This window comes from Pelodiscus sinensis, chromosome 1 (genome assembly GCF_052426305.1).
Source record: "Pelodiscus sinensis isolate ZL-2025 chromosome 1, ASM5242630v1, whole genome shotgun sequence".
Classification (NCBI taxonomy): domain Eukaryota; kingdom Metazoa; phylum Chordata; order Testudines; family Trionychidae; genus Pelodiscus; species Pelodiscus sinensis.
The window spans coordinates 236,739,901-236,760,101 of NC_143052.1; the positions used below are offsets into that span (position 1 = coordinate 236,739,901).

At 43.2% G+C, this 20,201-nt stretch overlaps 1 protein-coding gene across 2 annotated transcripts in view; it reads left to right on the forward strand.

Annotated features, from left to right (window-relative positions):
* SLC9A2 (solute carrier family 9 member A2) overlaps window positions 1-20,201 on the forward strand; it is a 49,786-nt gene that overhangs the window by 24,603 nt on the left and 4,982 nt on the right. Inside the window, exons 4-11 of one of the 2 annotated variants that reach the window (XM_075917393.2) lie at window positions 461-678; window positions 2,616-2,818; window positions 3,678-3,767; window positions 5,325-5,395; window positions 7,957-8,118; window positions 9,418-9,520; window positions 10,381-10,512; window positions 13,943-14,033. In XM_075917393.2, the coding sequence (XP_075773508.2) occupies window positions 461-678; window positions 2,616-2,818; window positions 3,678-3,767; window positions 5,325-5,395; window positions 7,957-8,118; window positions 9,418-9,520; window positions 10,381-10,512; window positions 13,943-14,033 (1,070 nt within the window). The remainder of the gene's footprint in view (window positions 1-460; window positions 679-2,615; window positions 2,819-3,677; window positions 3,768-5,324; window positions 5,396-7,956; window positions 8,119-9,417; window positions 9,521-10,380; window positions 10,513-13,942; window positions 14,034-20,201) is intronic. The other variant, XM_075917394.2, reaches the window with a different exon arrangement.

Genomic DNA, 20,201 nt, shown 5'->3' on the forward strand with positions numbered 1-20,201 from the left:
AGGAAGGCTTGCTTCCTCTCTCATCTGCTGAATGATTGTACTGAGCATCTCAATTTCAGTCACCCATGCTGGCAATGTACATATGCTGAAGGGTAGGTGTGTTGTCTTGCTTTGTTTTTTTTGAAGGGGCTGTTCTGAGAGCTCAGCATAGACTCCTGAGCAACCCTACAGAAGGTCTTTCATTTTGTCTGTGTGGGGCAGCCTGTGAGAGAAGGTCCTTTCCACTGACACTTCTTCAGAAAACACACCACTCTGAAAAAACTCCCTCCTCTATAAATACATCAATACATATATTTTTTAAAATAGATCATTGAGAGTATTCATTATGCTTTTAATTCAAGTTCTGGCCAGTATGGAAGGGAACACTTCCTCCCTGAATATTTCAACAGTGGTCTCTTTAGATGAGTGGATTTTAAAAAAAATTAACTAATCACCTAAATGTTAATGTTTCACTTTGCAGGATAACAGCTTGTGCCATGACCATGAATAAGTATGTGGAGGAGAATGTTTCCCAGAAGTCCTACACAACCATAAAGTATTTCATGAAGATGCTGAGCAGTGTCAGCGAGACCCTGATCTTTATTTTCATGGGAGTGTCCACAGTTGGAAAAAACCATGAATGGAATTGGGCCTTTGTTAGCTTCACTCTCCTCTTCTGTTTGATCTGGCGGGCCCTGGGTAAGACAGTCTTGATATCCAGCTGTGTACTTGAGCATTCTTCACAAAAGGAATGTATATCTTTTGTGGCACAAGAGGAATGTATATCTCAGATGCAGTAATAGCTGATCTGAATAAGATAGGGGAAGGTTGAATATCTGCTTATGCTGGATATTGGAGACTAATAGCTTCTTCCCTTGCTATTGGCTGGTGACCTCAGACCAGAGCTCTCGGGATTGCTAAAGCTGAGTTTCAGTAGCTCACAAAATAGTCTCCATACTTTTAGGTGTCCTTTATTTCAAAGAGATTAGTTTTCTTTCCAAACATTACTTTGAGCCTCAGTCCTGTGATTATGAAATGGGTGGGAGTCCACTCATTACTGAAACTAAAATATCATAGTTGTCATAAACACATTGGTTTAAAAATAAACAAAATATGAAAGAAAAATTCTCAAAATTATGCAGTGCCACAAAAGAAAACAAAAAAGACTTAGCATTTCTTATGTTTATCCAAGTCAGTCATTGTCAGAAATATCTAATAGCATTAAAATGGGGGATACCATAGTTAAATTCCTGTTTACTGTCTTGTATTATTCTTAAACCAGAAAAGAAGAATGTGTCTTATTATCTCACCTGTCAAGAGCTATCCTAGGCCACAGATCTGCCGAGTTTTAGGTACCTACATCACTTGAATACCCCAATTGACTTCATCATTTTTGCCAGTAAAGTTAAACATTGATGATACTATGGCTACATCTAGACTGCACTGCTTTTTCGGATACCTGGAAAAGCAATGCTGGGTCCAAGGAACGTGTTCGCTTTTTTGGACAAATTTTCAAAAAAGTGGATGCACTCTTTTGCCATCCTTGTAAACCTCATTTTATGAAGAATAACGGATGTGTTGAAAGAGCACTTTTTTCCGAAATTTGGCGCCGTGTAGATGTGCCAAATTTTGGAAAAGTTTCTTTCTACAGTAAAGCAGAAAAAGATACGTAATTTGCATACCGCAAATTGCGTTTCGTTTTCCGACTTACCCTTGCAGCGTAGACGTAGCCTAAGTGTTTCCAGGATTTGAACCCATGTGTATGGAAGACAATGGGTCACATTTTCCAAAGTGTCTAAGTCCCAGCTTTGAGGTAATTTACACACTTACGGTCAGGTTTACAAAAATGTTTAGGTACCTAAAGATGCGGATCATTGTCTAATGGGATTTTCAAAATGTCTTAGTGATTTAGGATTAGATTCACAAAGGGAGTTAGGTGCCTACCTGCCACTTTAGACCCCTGAATCTCAGAATCAGACCCCAATGGGTTTCACAGCTCTACCCCGCTCGCCCCACTCAGCTGCCTCCAAACCCACTCAGCTATACAATTTGTGTAGATTTCAAACTCACCCAGTGCCTAGAATGTATTTTTAAAATTCTGTAGGCACCTATGTTTTCCACCTTGGCACATGTGCAGTGCAGCCTCGCTCTATGTGTCTGGATGCCTAAACTCCAGAGCAGTGCAAGAACCAGAGTATAAGCTTCCTTCCACCTAACTCACCTGTGGGTACAATCTGGTAGGTGTGCTTAAAGTCTGCTTACTGGGTCAGGCCTCACACAAAACAGGGGAGAAGAGGAAGAGGAGAAGCTCTCTCATAACCTTTAGTCCACTATTTAGGGTACTCCATCTGAGATGTGGGAGATGTCCAGTCTAAGTCCCCTCTGTTCTTGAGAGGAGAAGGTATTTGAACAGGGATCCTCTGCCTCTTGGCCGAGTGCTAGTCTAATCCTCTGGCTGTGGAGTAAAAATCTCTCAGTCTGGTAAACTGACATTTCCTTTCTTAAAAGAAACCAAACCAAACCAAACCAAACCAAAGAACAACAAGCAAACTGTGTGTCATAAACAATAAGCAATGCTGAGGATTTCCATACCACCTTAGCTTTCCCTTTGACAATTGTCTTCATCGTTTCTTCAGGTGTTTTTGTTTTGACTCAGATCATTAACATGTTCCGGACAATTCCTCTAACTTTTAAGGACCAATTCATTATTGCCTATGGAGGTCTCCGAGGAGCCATCTGTTTTTCTTTAGTATTTTTGCTTCCTGTTGCTGTGATCCCCAGAAAGAAATTGTTCATTACTGCTACTATTGTGGTGATATTCTTTACCGTTTTCATTCAGGTGAGAACTCTCCTCCTGTCACGTTTTGTTTCCCAGATGTTTTGTGAAGAAGCATTTGAGAAGAAACTTAAAACATTTAATCTACCTGAATGAGCCTTTTTCAGAGGGTTTTGTCATAGTAGCATAGCTAATAATTCAGTGTAGCCAGAACCTAAGAAGCAAAGGTGTACCAGGTATTTATTAACAATTTATAATACTTTTAATATTTATTAATATTTAATATTTAATATTTATTTCCTTCAGAAATAAATATTAAAAGCCAACATAGCATGTTGGGCAACCCAGAAGTTTGTGCCTGCTCTCAACATATCTAACTGAGACTAAAATCTCACTAGATTTTCCACAGTCACCTACTCCTACATATTAATTTCCATATTATTACTTAGTTTCTTGAATTTTAATTTCTAAAACAGTAGCTGACAGAAAATGTAGCAAATCTGTGGTTTGAATTATGAATGATGTGCTTCTGGTTTCATAAGCTGATTGTTATCTCTGAAATTCTTGAAAACCTTTTATTGGAAAAAATGATTGCCATTAGCAAGTGACATGTCACTAATAGGATTTGTCAGATGAATACATCCGTTTTTATGGACATCAATTGTTTGCCAGAGATTCCCTTTGTACTAATAAGACTATATTATGGGAGGGAACACATTGCCAACTAAATGCAACACTTGCTAATAATGGGTGAATTCATATTTGAAACTAGACAATGCTATGAAAAGCCATAAAGGCCTCCAGGTTGGTTGTTACAGTTTTGACAGAAATAAGAGGTTATTGGCTGAAATATATTTCTCTATTCCTTTATATCTATGAATAAACAATATATATATATATATATTTGCTATTTTCTATACAGGGAATAACAATTCGTCCACTGGTGGAGTTTCTTGACGTTAAAAGATCAAATAAGAAGCAGCCAGCTGTCAGTGAAGAAATTTACAATCGGGTATGCCATAGCTTTAGCATTCACGGGTGAAATAGTGACTCTATCAAAGGCAATGACAAAACTCCCATTGACTTTTGTATGGCCAGATTTTATCTGAAATGTGATGTAACAAGATATTTGGATTTAATTCTACAAACTATCTTTTTTATATATACACTTTGGATTGTTCATTGTTGATCTGCTATGCTAAAATTACATTCCTTTACTCTTTGGATATGAATTTTCTGCAATTTTAGGACTAATCTACACTAGAACTGTGTTACCTTTTTAACTAAACTGATTTTAAATTCAACTAGTGAAACTTGTGCAAACCTTAAGGTAGACTCATTTAAACTTTACATTGATTTCTCTGTTATTCTAAGGTAACATTTACACTGCAGCGCTATTTACCCCAAAATAGCCATTCCACGTATTTTGAGTTGGCCTATTCAAAATATAACAGACTCGCTGTTCCAACATCCCTGTAAACTTCATTCCACAAGGAGTAAGGGACGTTTCAGAATAGCAATTTATTTTGAAATAAGTGCTGTGTAGACAACACCAAATAAGCTATTTCGAAATTAATGTCAAATAAGCTATACAATTTGTGTAGTTCAAATTGGATAGCTTATTTTGAGCTCCAGGTGCAGTGTAGATGCACCCTAAGTGACATACTCCTACTGTTAAATGACTAATTATATTTGTGAATCCCATCTTGGGTGCATCACAATTTGTAACATATTTGCCTACTGAACTCCTCTGAGCAGTAGGGAAGTGCTATTATTCCCATTTTATAGATGGGAAACAAAAGCACAGATTGATGAAGGCTCAGATCCTAAAAGGGTTTTCAGGCCTCTAACTCTGGTTGATTTTCAGGCTTCTGCACTTATGAGTCTAAATGTCTTTGAGATCTAAGGCTGATGATACGTCTCCATTGCATCCGGGAGCAAACCACCAAGCCCAAGTCCACACAGACCTATGTGAGCAAGGCTCGTCTCAATATGCTAAAAATAGCCATGTTGCTGTTCACACTGGAGTTCATGATCTTAAGCTCCTTCCACTCTCCGGTACAAAATCACAGGTTACAACAACAAAGCAATGTCTGTAGAGCTATTTTTATGCACACTAGCATGAGCCTCACAAACACAAATCTGTGCACCTGGATTGTGAGGCTTGCTCCTTGTTGCAGTGTGGACATACCTTAAGTGATTTACCCCAAGGTTACACAAGGAGTTTGTGGTTGCATAGGATATTGATGTCAGGTCTCCTGAGTTGTAGGCTAATGCCTGAATCCCTTCACAATCCTTCCACTCAACTTAAAGCAATTTAAATACTGACTAAACTGGTTTAAATGCATCTGTTGACCTTTCCAACCTTGTGGTTCTATGATTCTACTTTACAGATTTGCATTGGTTCAGTTTGATGGATTTTTCAATTGATTGAGTTAAACTAGTGTAACTTTTCTAATACAGACAAGATCTTAGTAATTTAACTAGGCTAGCACTAAAGCGTCATATCTAAGAGCAAGCTGAATTATGTTCATAAGAATTCATAATGAATTTTTATGTTTGCCTTTAGTTCTTTGATCACGTGAAGACTGGAATTGAAGACGTATGTGGGCACTGGGGTCACAACTTTTGGAAAGACAAGTAAGAATGTTATTTAAAACTCTTTGCTGTAGAGGAGAGACCTAGTTGGCTGAGTGGAAGAGCTGGCTCAGAACAGCAAAATCAGCCAGTTGGGTGGTGGATTTATACCTTGGGGTTGTACTCAAGAGTGTGTTTGGTTTGGTTTAGCATGCCCGGGTTGCAGAGTGAGATGAAATAGTTTTACAAAACCACAAGAAAACAGAACAAAAAACTATAGCAGGCTAAAAACCCAGCCCTATGACCCTTGTCTATAGAATTCCATCATCTCAAACCATTCATTCTCCATTTCTGGTTTTTGCAATGTTTGCTATATGCATTTAGAGAGTTTGTGTAAACCTGTAGCCCAGAGCCTCCTTTGCTATTCCAGCGTGTACAGCTTTGTAATGGTGAAACATGGGGTTATTTCTTTGATTGGTGGGAACCAATTAGAATCCATTGGATCATATCACAGAAAGACTCAGGAAATGGGTGACTTTGAGGTTCTTGAAAGAGTTGTATATTAGACCAGCAGGTTGTTGCATGGTTCTTTATGGTTTTATTTTAAACTTAGTAAGGAGAAGAAAGATCAAGTTCAGTGAGCATCCAAGAAGGATTGCAATTGCTACACTAGAGGCAATAATGGGTAACAAAATAGATTTTTTTTCCAGGAGGACATTAAAAGTTCAGAGCATGAAAGGCAGTGAGTTCAAGTCACAGCCTTTTTGTCACTATTACATGAATATTTACTGCTTCCTTTGTCTTTTAGGCAAATGTCTAATTAAAAATAATTGCCAATAAACCAACACAATTAAAAGCTAACTATGGTTAGAGCAGTGGTTCTCAAACTGCAGTCTTCCAGGTGGTCCATGGCTCGAGCACAGCCCCCCCTCCTTTTCCCTGTAGTGGGGAGCCCACACTGGTGTCCCAGCCATGCCTCCCTTCCCCTCTCCCCCGTGAGGTTGGAGCACTAGCAACAGCTTTCTGTTGGGGGTGGGGAGAAGTCTCAAGTCTGGCTGCATGATCCAGCTTGCAGGGAAGGAAGTGCTCCCCCTTCCTGGCTGGGGGAACAGTGGGAGGTCATGCATGGGAGCTGCCTGGGGCGCAAAGGCAAGTAAGTGACCCCCCCCATTTCCTCATGCCCAGACCCCTTCACCCCCAGCCTGCTCCTGTACTCTCCCCCATGGCCACATACCCTACTCCCAGCCTGCTCCTGCATCCTCCATTGCTCCTGCACTCTTCTCCCCTGACCAGACACCCTAGCCCCAGCTCATTCCGGCACTCTCCCTCTTGTCCTGACACCCTACCCCCAGCCTCCTCCTGCACCCTTCGCCCCAGCCAGATATCCTACCCCCAGCCTGTTCCTGCAGCCTTCCTTGCTCCTGCACTCTTCCTTCCCCCCGGCCAGACACTGCACCTTCCCTTGCTCTTGCCTCTTCCTACTGGTCAGACACCCTTCGCCCAGCTTGCTCCTGTACCCCACCTCCCACCCAGATCCTGCGCCCCCATTCCACTTGTTGCCAGCCTTCTTCCTCACACTAAACCCCTCATTTTTGTCCCAACCCTAGAGCCTAGGTGGATCCACAAAATCCACTCACTCTGAAATCCCAGAGGTGTAATTCTGGCTTATGGGAAGCCCTGAACCTCAGTGCTCCCTGTCCCTCACCCTCCTCCAGTGAGGCTGGAATGCCAAAGGATTGAAGTGTCTCATTGGGGGGCCACATCAGTGACGACTGGGTTGTTGTTGTTTTTTTTTTTGCTTCTCACTTGTGTGGTTCCCAATTGATTTTTCTGTGGGTCAGTGGCCCCCAACCCAAAAAAGGTTCCCCACCCCTGTGCCATAAACAGAGAAAACATGGGAACCTTTTGTGTTGGACATAAATTAATATTTTACTTTATTTAAAATGAAGATTGATAAACTAATATGAGAAAGTTAAAGCACTTAATCTGTTTAATAATTTAAAATTAATATTTCCTTTCTTTCTGGTTAAATTAAACCATTCTCCCTAACTGCAATAATAGCAAAATGGCTCAGGTATAATTATGTAATTAACTTCAGAGCGGTAGCCGAGTTAGTCTATGACAGGAAAAACTTAAAAAACAACAAATAGTCTAGTAGCACCTTAAAGACTAACAAACCATGTAGATGGCGTCATGAACTTTCATGGGCAAAACCCACATCTGAAGCTCATGATACCATCTACAGGTTTTGTTAGTCTTCAAGGTGCTACTAGACTATTGGCGTTTTTAATTTTTTTTATATATATAATAAACACCAAGTTCCCATTAGCAACTGGTGGACCACAAAAAGGTTTGCGTTGAGCCAGGTGGGCCACGGGCCAAAAAGTTTGAGAACCACTGGGTTAGAGGGTGGGTGCATCAATGTATGTGTCCCATAAACCCAGCAGAAAGGAAGATTTACTTGATCCTTGATTACCTCATTAAATGATATTTGATTTGTGTGGCCAGAAATCCATCCCACAGGGAGTAACCTCTATCCCCCTCACTGCAGCCACGGAATATTTGCTTTCCTGAACTATTTGTAACATAAACTAACTGGTTGGGTTTGTTTGCTTCACACACAGGTTTAAAAAATTTGACAATAAGTTCCTGCGGAGGCTTCTAATCCGGGAGAACCAGCCCAAATCCAGCATTGTGTCCTTGTACAAGAAGCTAGAAATCAAACATGCCATTGAGATGGCAGAAAGTGGGATGATAAGTACAGTGCCATCCTCAGCTTCTCTCAAGTAAGTCAGGCCAATATGACTGAGCCACCATATAGGTGTGTGGGTTTATTACACAACAGCAGGTGTGTACAGGGAACCTCTCTTCTTTAAGGCTTGCAACCTGGTGTTGCCTGACATTGACTCTGCAATTACCATTTCCCCCACAATGAGTCTAAAATGCATGCCATTAGAGAGGCGTCTGTAGCTTTGGGGTTGCTTGGGCACTGCCACGCTAAGAGAAGTGAAGGTGCAACCACCACCAGTGGGATTTGAACCTGGGACCTCTGAAGCTTAGTACAGGAGCCTCTACCCTCTGAGCTAAAAGCCAACTGACTTTCAGCTCATGCTGTAGAGGTCTCTTGTTCTTATCTGTTGCTGTGGTCTAGGTGCCACTGCATGGGACAGTCAACCACCCTAGGTGTGTGAGTTACAAAGGGACTTTTTGTTGCTTTGTTTTATCTTCATCCCATACACACCAGAGGTCATCTTTGCTCTTCCAGGTTGGAGAGCCTGATGGGGATAGTGGGAACAAGTATCCTAGAGCAGTGGTGCGCAACCCGTCTTCCTGGGGGAGGAGGGGTTGCCGCGCCACGTGGCTGCCAATGATCGGGCCAAGCCCCTGGCCACCTGGGTCTAAGCGCCGCACCGCGCAGCCAATATCTGGGCCCAGTTCATGGCTGCCCAGGTCTAAGTGCCACACTGCGCAGCCGCCAATGGCCGGGCCCACCTCCCAGCCATCCGCATCTGAGCCCCGTGTCACGTGGCCGCCAATGGCTGGGCCCAGCCGTAGGAGTCGCGGGGGAAAAAAGGTTGCACACCACTGTCCTAGAGTACTGCGTATTCCCACAGGGAGTTGAGTCAGACAGTGCCTGCTCTTCTGAAAGTAGCTGGTATAGCCAGGGCCAGATTTAGGGGCAGGCTACTGTGTAGGGTGCCTAGTTGGAGGCACTGGGTTTAGGGTGCTGTAAGTTATTCAAAAGTTTAATAAATGAAAGAGGGGCTATTTGGTTTAGGGTCAGTTCTGAGTACAGTAGCTCAGCAGTGAGAGGGGAGGCTTCCTGGGCACTTTGAAGAGTACCTTAATCAAATGTGTAGTTTAAGCTAACACATGCAGAATGTTGAGCGAGCATGACACTTTGGGTGAATTTTAAGCTTTACCATTGACCTCAGTGGAGTCTGGATTCCACCTTTCATCCTGAAAAAAAAATCCCTTGTGTGGACTTGTTATTTATATCTTTATGGAAGTAAATTGGTAATTTTAATTTGTATGTTCAGGTATTAAACATTTCTTTTTCTCTCTCTTTCTGTACTTTGCAACAGTGATTATGAGGAAAATATAGTAAGGCCTCTATCCCCAGATGAAATGAATAACATGCGAGAAATATTAACAAAGAATCTCTATCAAATACGACATCGAGTAAGGGTGAAGTTATATTTTATAGACTATCCCACGTCAGCTTGGAATGTAAAGATTATCTGTAAAATCCATTCTCACACCAGAGTCTCAGCTGGGGATCGGTTTCTTTCATGTTTGCAATAAAACTGCTTCCATAATAAGGGCTTTACTGGCTTGTTATACAAGTGCTAAATATTATTGTACATTACATCCAGCTTATTTACATTACATCTGAAGGCTCATACACCCACAACCCCATGGAACCAAACCCCAGTTTTGTCCCACTTTTGTCTTGCTACTGGTTTGGTCAGCTCTTGATGTGAAATTGGTCTTCTCATTTCCAGTGGGTCTGCAGTTGTGTCTATTGAAAGTGTGTGTTGATGAGCTGGGGAAAAGGTGAACTAAAAGCAAAAAGGACACTGCACTTACACCCTCCTGTGGCTAAAATAGGTTGTATGTCTGTGATTTTTGGAAAGCATTCAAATGAGGAGCTGGCTTCAGCTCGCTGGAGCTGAAAATATTTTCCCCCTTTGGTGACTGATCTTTTCACCTTCAAATGAATGTCCTCTATTGACATGTTGAATGAGCTAGTGTGAGTCTGGCATAAACACTGCATTAAGCCATTTTTCCGAGTTCTTTTTCATGATAAATATTGGCAGGTTTAACAAAGGCAGGTGCCTAACAGAAGCCCTGTGGTACAAATGACTAAACAAACATTGACTTACTCAGATTGCCCTTAATCAAATTTTAATGTGATTTGGTTTGCAAGATATTTGTGACAGCTTAAGACAATGATAGAACAAAGAGTGCAAGTAGTTCCAGTTGGAAATCTTCAATGCATTAGCTATTGTGCTTTTTAAAATGTTGCCACTGCCTTTGTTTTTCAGACGATGTCTTATAACAGACATAGCCTGGCTGCAGATTCAAGTGAAAAACAAGCCAAAGAAATTCTGATCCGTCGACGGCACAGCCTGAGGGAGAGTGTAAAGAAAACCCACAGCCTGAATAGAAACAGACCGGTATTTGCACTGTAGTATGTTTGTAGAAAATAATGTGTCCTAGCTAAATATCACGCAAATGCTCCCCTGGAACACAGGAAAATTCGAATGTGCAAGGGAATGTGTAAAAATCAGTCATTTGCAATATTTAACACTTAGGCCTCTGATCTTGCACCTTGTTCTGTTCATGACCACTGAGCTTGTTTGAAGCCCCATTTACCTCCATAGAGCTCCATGAAATTGCATTTGCGTGGAACATGTTGTAGGATCAGGGTCTTCTAATGCAGCTGTCATTCAGAAAATCCATATGCACAGTACTTCAGACATAGAATGAGAAGGTGCTGCTGTATATTAATGGAGCCTGTCTGGTTGAGATAGTGGCAGTGGGGCAGAAGATCTGTTCAGAGGATGCTCTGCAACAATGCAAAGATGAGAAATTTTGACCAATCTCACCAAGCCACGCCCTTCATTTCAAAAGTGCCAGGCATTCTGTAATATTCACCGGTGGCACACAAGATCTTGAGCTTTGAGGTAGCATATAAACGCTCCTTTCCCTCCTCCACCTCACCAAATAAATTGCATGGTATGCAATGTATTCTCCTTCAAATTATAGAATGATAGATTCCAAGGGCTGGACGAGACTTTAGAAGGTCATCGAGTCCAGCCCCCTGTCCAAAGCAGGGCCAAATAATGTCAGAAGGGCTAACACAATCTGTAATGCAATAATCATAAACTTCAGGTCATCTCTGAAAGTCTGGAGGGACATAGTCTTGCAGCAGAGGCCACATTTACAGCTACTTTGAAATCAATTAGCCTACCCACTTTAGGAGAAAGGACAATTTTACCATTATTTGAATATTTATTTTCTCATGGCCAGGTTACTTAGTAATTACTGTACTCATTGTTACAGCTGAGGTCAGAGTGACATCTGCAAGAATCACCATATCTCATCATCATCATTAGTGAGGCTACCCTAACATTTACTGTAACACAGGAACTTGTTCTGGAAGCACTTGCCCTTGTCAGTACAGTACTTTTCTGGTACTGCAGCCATAACTACGAAGTGCCTTGGGCATTCTAATAACTGATTTACTAGCCTGGAATAGAAGACAGACCTATGAGGCAAAGCAATGTTGAGGGTGGGAAAAAAAACAGAGGGGTCCAAGTCAGATTGTCAAAATGCATGGACAGTAATGTTTTTTAAAATATTTGCTTGTAGATAATGCTGGGGTTTTTTTTTGTACTTGATCAATATACCTTCAGCTCAGTGCTCATGGGGAGTACTACAGTATCTAGAGGAGAAATGTCAGACAAGAAAAGGATTTCAGCTTCAAGTTTCTTTTGGGAACACAAAAGAGTGGGATGGGAAGATGGGGGATAGGGATAGATTTTTTAGAAGCTATATATATAACCCACTGTCCCTTTAAAATCCACAAACCGGATACACTTGAGAAATTGTAGATAAAAAATTAAGAGCCCTATGTCGCAAGGTACTTACCACCTTCTGGGAGTTGCTGACTGTCTTCAACTTCACATGATTTTGATGGCTCATGACCTTGTCGGAGTTAGGCCTTTAGGCCTTTATCTTGCAAACATGTTTCACACTGTGTAAGGAGTTTCCCTATGGCAGGGCTACTCAACTTTGGAAGCCTCTGGAGCCACAATGATACTCACAGCACATGCCCAGGGCTGCCACTTAATGTGGTTGCATATACAAGCATATATATATATAAGCAAATAACATGAATACAAAGATTAAGGCAAGACTACATAACATGCAGGCCCCACATATCTCAGTTCTGCTAATGTTAATAAAATGCAATATTTACCGATTTCCACCTATATGACAGCACTTTTAATGAGCAATGACAGTCCAGGAATTTAACTACTAAAGCGCATATCAATTAGGGTTACCAGGTAGACCCTGCCAAAAAAACCGACACACTTGATCATGGGCGAGGGGTTGGGGGAGGGACGGGAAGCAGAGCTGGCGGGGGGGGGGGAGGGAGGTCTGGGGGCCATGGGGCTAGCTGGGAGGAAAGGGGGAAATGGGAAGCAGAGATGAGGGGGGACCGCGGGGCTGGCTGGGAGGAACGGGGGGAGGAGGGCTGAGAGGAAGGGGAGATGGGAAGCATAGCTGGGAAGGGTGGGGGCTGCGGGGCTGGATGGGAGGAGGGGGTGGCCCAGAGGAAGGGGGTCGGGAAGCAGAGCTGGCGGCGGGGGGACGGGTGCAGCCACTGACCACAGCCGGAGTCCAAGGGGCCGTGCCCCCAGCAGGCACTACCTCGAGTTGCTAATAGAAGAGGGCGGGGGGACTGGCTTGGAGCCACTCCCCCTGCCCGGCTTCTGCACGCACCCAGAGGCTACCAGCTGAGAAGCAGGGCCGCGATTGGTGCTGGGAGCCTCTGGTCACATGCAGAAGCCAGGCAGGGGGAGTGGCTGGGAGTTCCAGCTCCTCTCCTCCGCCCCCCTTCCCCCCGGCTTTTGCATGCGACCGCAGCCTCCTAGCACCAATCACGGCCCTGCCTCCCAGTTGCTCCCCCGCCCCTGCCAGGCTTCCGTCCGTCGCCCAGCTAGGAATTCAGAAAATACTGCACATTGCACATGTCCAGTATTTTCTGAATTTTTCTACTGGACAGACGGTGCAAATACTGGACTGTCTGGTAGAAAACTGGACACCTGGCAACCCTAATAGCAACAGAAGACCATTCGATTGACTTGCCATTGTGAAGTATGTTCCCAGTGGAGACCATGTTCAAAGGATCCCACCCATAGGCCGTGTGTTGAGTCCCGAGTAAACCCAAACTGCACCGTGGTTGAGCCCTATGTAAACAGAAACCACAAACAAACAGGCTGTGGGCTGCATGCAGCCCACGGGCCACAATTTAAGTAGCCCTGCCCTATGGCCTCATTGGGATTACTCACATGTATCAAATTTCTCAGATGCATAAGTGATTACAGGATCAGGGCCTAGATTTGTTCTGGCTCTGAGAATTTGTAATTCAACTTTCAACCTTGTGCTAATTTAAACTGAGTAATAAAGTTCTAAACAGGGGTTGTGCATAGAAAGACTTTGTGTTTGCCTACTTTAGCAAAAGTGGTCAAGGGAAGGTTGGGGGTTAATGAACATGTAATTAAATCTGACCTTTTCTCCAGTGTGGAGGTATATTAACATATTTTATGTATGTTTAGCTGGTTGATATTCGGAAGCTTAGGCTTCCTATTGGCTAGGGCAGGCCTTCACCCACAAAGTGTTGCAAAAGGTTAACCTGGGTTTGTTCTCGAGAAAAGAGCATGATTAGCTATTATGTGTTTGCTAACCTCAGCCTAACCTTCAGTCCTTTTCCTAATGTAGACAAACTCTTTCAGACTTCTCTCTTGTGTTCCCGGTATTCATTATGTGATATTTCATGCTAGTATATCTTAACACTTTCTGCATTTATTTACACAGGCTATCACCAAAACAACACGGTTTCTGTCATTGCCTAAAGACACAAAACTGCCAGAGAAATTACGAATAAGGAATAAGAAATCTTTTAGAGGTAATGCAAAATGTTCTGATACCACCAGCAGTGTGGCTATCTATCTATCTATCTATCTATCTATCTATCTATCTATCTATCTATCTATCTATCTATCTATCTATCTATCTATGTAAGATTTGTGTGTCTGAGTCCATCTGCCTCTGTGTGTCTGTGAGACCATTTGTTCAAGAACTCCTGCTAAATAGTAAGAACTAGGACCACCAAATTAAATATGCAGCTTCCTCATCTCCTAACTTAAAGCAAGGTCAGGTTTGGTTGTGCCAAGAAAATGGGAAGTGCTGGGAATGGGACTGCTTTCCGTAACATGGAGAGGGAAGGACACAGAGAGAAGGGATGCAATATGGTCTCTGGGGGCAACAAGCCTGCAGGGGAGAACTATATTACAAGAGTGTGGCCAGCAGGGCTACGGCTCCACCATCTTGCCTGTTACCAGATCTGGTAAGTAGCCCCCGCCTGCCCCAATCTCTTTCTTCCCCCTGGCCTGTGGCCGCAGCACCAGAGGAGGGGGGCAGGAAAAGATCCCTGATGGGTGGGGGGATGGAGGGAGACAGAGAGAAGGTCCCATCAGCAAGGAGGGCCAGAAAGAGAAAGAAGACCCCTGGGGGCTAAGGGGAGACAGAAGGTCCTTGGCAACCTGGGGACTTGGGGGAGACAGATGGCCTGTGTCAGCTGGGAGTTCTTGGGGGAGAGAAAATGTCCTACTGGCTTGGAGGAGAGAGAAACTCCCGCTGGATGGGCCCCTGCTCTGAGCCCCTCCCTCATCCCCCAACTCTCACTCACACCCCCACACTCCCAGTCTCCTGCCTTTCCCCCCACATGCCCAAGTCCCTGACTACTGTACCTCTCCACACCACCAGCCCCCTGCCATGAAGGACCCGGGCAACACTGGTTAAGTCTTATAGTATTGCATAGTTGAGATGACCAGAACCTCAGGCTGGGCCCCATTTACCCCTGTGAGTAATCCTTAGGCCAGCAATTCTATTCACATCAGCGAACTTACTCACATTAGTAAGGGCTACTAGCTTGGGTGAGGGCTGGCAGGATTGTGCCCGTCTCCTAAACTAGAGATGCTGTGACTTCTTCAGCTATTTTTAGGACCTCAGCACTATTTGGCTGAAAAGCGGCCACTGTAAGTATTTTGTAATGTCACCTTAGAGCAGGGGTGCCCAAACTTTTCCTGTCACACTCCCCACCCCAGGGTAATGGAATCAGTTTGCACCCACTTTCCATTAGTACACATTTGCTTCATTGGAGGAGCATGGGCTGAAGGTGACGTTGGGGGCTGAAGTGGGGATAGGAGGGGAGCTGGCCTGGGAGTGAAGAAGAAATGAGGGCAAGGCTGAGCTGGGGGCAGAGCAGGGTGGGGGGGAGGGAGGAAGGGGGGAGTAGAACTGTCACTGGGACTGGAAGGGGGCTGGTTGTGGAGTGGAGCTGGAGCCAAAGCTGGGCTGTGGGTGGAGTTGTGCTGGGAGCAAAGTGAAGCTGGGTGGCACTTCCTTTCAGCCCCCTGTGGGCGCTGCATCCCCCCCCCCCCCACATGCTCCTTGAATGTGCCCCCTCAGGTGGTGCATGCCTCACAGTTTGGGGACACTGCCTTAGATAATACTGTGTTGCTTTGCCATTACAAATATTGCTCTGATGGGGCTATGAAGCGCTGGCATGTCTTATGAAAATTAAGATAAAAATAAGGTATAGTAATTTGCAGAATGAATTAGAAGCGGCTTTTCTGCTCCAGTAAAGTTTGGTGGTGACAGAATATATTTAATTCAGGGTGAGAGAGAGGAATGGTGAGAACAAGAACCTTGACGCTTTGGGTTACATCCTCGCCCTGTTGACGCCAGTGGGACTTCTGCCATCGACCTCAATGAGGCCAGGAGTTCACTCTATTTCTGAGGATGAGAATAAGACAACAATGGTCACATCATTTGAAAAGGGACTTAGAACAACACAAATAATTAACTCACGGCAACATATCTGGAAAGCAAAGTATTCAGTCCTTCATTTACGTGTCTTTAAAATACAAATACATTTCCCCTATGATTCCCTTTTTTTCTTAATGCCAGCGGTTAGCTGCATCTATGACCTGACTCTGCAAACCCTCACTCATGGGATTAGCTCTTACTCACATAAATACTTACATGGGATTAGCTGTTACATAAATACTTCCATCAGGCTTGTCTGCGGTGGGAAGGAGGGAGAAGATGGCAACTGTCCAGGGGCCCATTGATTCAAAAGGGCCTGGGCTTCCGACTGCCACCGCTGCTACTGCTGGCTGGAGAACTGGGTCCATAAATCACTGCTGGAGCTCCACTCTACATGCTACAGGTGGTGCTTCAAGAGGTGGTGAAGGAGGGGGCTAGCCACAGCCTCGCCCCTTCTACTCAAGACTTTGCTTCTTCTGGAAGCATGGAGCCAGTCCTATGCCGGCCTGGCCAAGAGGTCTAGCACTTCTATCCACCCGTTTTGACGTCCATAAAAGTCAGTGCGATTTCTTTAGGTAGCAGTTCTGCATCACTGAAGTCAAAGAGAAATTATGATTTAGTTCAGTGTGAACAGGCCCATAGAAATCAAGCTTATTCATGTGAGTGAGGTTTTGAAGGTCTGGGCTCCACATATCTATGACTTTCTCCACCTATATGTTCGCTATAGGGATTATCCCCTTCAAAATATCCTTAAAACATTTCCATGTGTTATGATGCTAACCTCTTGCCTTCTTCTCCCTTCACCTTGTGATGCTAAAACTTGAGTATTGTCTCTGCATTACTGCGCACACATAGCAGACAAGAGGCATTGTCATAGGAATTAGAAAGAATGAAGCCTAAGCGTACGTCCACATAGCAGGGCTAAACTCGAAAATAAGCTACACAACTTGAGCTACGCTAATTGCGTAGTTTAAGTTGAAATAGCTTATTTCAAATTTGGGAATATCTACACAGCAGTTATTTTGAAATAGAGCACTCTTCCTCTGACTTCCCTTACAATGACGGTTACAGAAGTTGGAGTAAGTGATCCACGAGCTCAACATTATTTCAACATTATGTCACAATAACTGCTTGTGTGTAGCCGTGGACTATGTTATTTTGGAATAATGTCCATTATTTTGAAATAACACTGCTGAGTAGACATAGCCTAAGATCCTAGACTATTTTCCAAACAGACTCTTACGTCCAAACCAGGTGAAGAGTAGCCACAACGTGGCTAGATCATTGAACATCTAGTCGGAGAAAGGACACCTGCATTCGGCTCCCAATCTGACACTGACCTTGGGCATATCACTGCTTTTCTCTGTTTCAGTTTCTCAGTCTGCAAAGTGTGGATAATGCTTACTTTCCTTTGCAAAGTGCTTTTTATGCCATCAGTGAAGTCCTATTAGCACACTAAGGGTGTGTCTAGCACAGCAAAGTTATTTTGGAATAACAGCTGTTATTCCAAAATAATTATGCGAGCGTCTACACAGCAATTCCACTATTTCAAAATTATTTCGAAATAATGGACGGCTTATTCCGGCTTCTGTAAACCTCATTATACAAAGAATAACACCTATTCCAAAATAGTTATTTCGGAATAGGGGCTGTGTAGACGCTCCACTTCTCCTATATCGAAATAGCCCCTCACCAGGGCCATACTACGTTATTCCTGCAGGGCCTCTAAATTGAGATAGCATGTCTACATTAGGGAAGCCTGCCTCAGATTAATTTTGAGGCTTTCCTGCAGTGTAGATGTGCTATTACGAAATAAGCTATTTCAGAATAACTATTCTGGAATATCTTATTCCAAAATAACTATGCAGTGTAGATGTAGCCTAAGTGTTACTATAGCAGCTAGCCCAGAATGCCAGGTTCATGGATGAATTTGACTCCGTATGGGTGATGTGTCTTTTTGGACACTGTAGTGTATTTCATTCCCCAAATAGCACAGTGTTTGACAAATTGATGTTTAGACATTTGGTTTTTCATCAGTTTTTAAATTTTTTAATGGAAATTGGACAGCTTTTGTGAACATTTTCATTTTGTTGAAAACTGAATTTTCCATAGAAAATTCCAGTATGAATGGAACATCTTTGGCCTGGCCTCTATATTATTTTTATTATAATTTATAATTAGAACCTGCTCCATCTGATTCTTTGCCATGTAAAGTAACAATCAAGAGCAAGCACTGGGAAGATGCAATACATTTACATCCGGTAACATTTCCAGCCCATGCTGCCCGTCATAATTAGTGATACATGACCCCCATGCAAACTTGTCCTTGCAAGTTGGTTAGGATGTCTTTGCTTTGCTGGAGTGTAGTCATGCCTTTTATTCTGTAGCTCTGGCTCCAGAGGTCATCCACTGTCACCTAGAATTAAACATTGAAAAGGAAATGTGCCTCAAGATTATTCCATTGTCAAAAAGTATATAATTTGACACATTTAGAAAAAAAGGCAATAAGCCTGCCACTAGAGATGGAGGAAGGTATTCTTCAAATAAAATTATGTGGGTGGATGGGCAATAATATAGCCATATATTTTGCTGACCTCTTCCTCCTTTGGGCAAGAGAAATGCTGTGAACTGTGAACTAATGGGAACTGTTCCTATGACAGTCCCACAGTGAACTTCTTTTAAATATTATTAAAAATAGATTTAAAGCACCATCAGTGACTTAAGTATAGGAAAAAAACACAATTCATTTGTAAACAGTAATTGCTATAAAATATGGAAGTATTAAAATTATGGAAAGTATGCAAATATTGATGGAAATGTTAAGAAATTTAAAGGAACACTGTTAAAGGGGAAATCTATGTATTTTCAGGAACTAAACTAAACTAAACCAGACAGTGACCAATTAAGAATATTTGTTGATAGATTATTAGTTTTAATGGAGACAATTTGTACTGTTCCCAGTGGAGAGACCAATGAGAAGGGGTTTGAAGGATTGGAAACTGAAATTTACTGCCTGGTGTTGCCTTGACAGTGTCCTTTCTGTTGGTTTAGTGAGATAGGAGACATGACATCCCACCTCCCCAGATTCTCAAGGAAGGACCCTTGTCCAGTGGAGGGTTGGTCCCTTCATGCTGCTTCTTAGGATCTCCTCCCGACTGGTCCATGCAGCTGCTGCAGAGAGAAACATGCATGCACAGAGGCTGAGTTAATATTGATTTGAGCTCTATACACTCAAGCAAGGATGTTCAATGTAATACCTGCTGCATAGAGATGGCAAAACATTGCAAAGAGCAGCTCATCCCACTTTCTTGTCCATACAAACTTACCAAAGCAATACCTGCGGAGCATTCCTAGTGCAAATTCTTCAGGGCTAGGGAGGAACTATATGCAGTAGACCTGACATTTTCCCAGTACGGACCCTGTTATACTTCAAGCTGAAGGTATAAATTCCAGCTTGAAGAGACATGCCCTCCAATCTAGTGTGCTAAAACCAGAAGTGTCACCATGGTGAAATTGAGCAGTGGGCAAAGCTAGCTTCCCAAGTACATACCTAGCAGGTGGAATTGTATTGGGGCAGCTAGCCCATTTGGCTGCTCACAGTATGATGGCTATCAGTGTGCCCTGTATTTTTTCCACCTATATGTAGAATAAATTTTGTGGTGTGCACCAAGGCAGTGCAGGTGCGCACCACCAGTAGACACACATACTGCCAGCTGTGAGAGCTCTTCTAAACAGCTGGGTGGCACCTGAATCGCTCCTGGGTGGCTGCCCAGGCACTCAGCTTACAGGGAACAGTGGTGGATATGCTATGTTTAGTGTATTGGCTCAATCAGAGCTAGTGTGGGGGTGTGGAATTATACCTCCAGCTCAAAGTGTAGATGTAGCAAATGGGTGCATCTCCACTACAATAAAAAACCTAGATCACTGAGTCTCAGTTGGGCTCAGTTGAGGTTTCAGAACCTGGGCTGCTGTCTGAACATGAACACTTACATTGCAATATTTTGCTGTATGGGCTAATCCCTGCGATACCAAGTCAGCTAGGATGGGCCAGTCAGAGCCATGGCAAGTGCCTTAAGAGTCCCATTAATATAGTTGCATTTTCTTTCCCTTACGTAAGTGGAAGGGATCTGTCAAGGCTATTCCAAGGGTATTACCCCTCCCATTCACCATAGGAGCAGATGGACTGCTGTCTAGAACAACTGGAAATGTATAAGGAAATGTCACAAATGAAAATGTTCAGCTG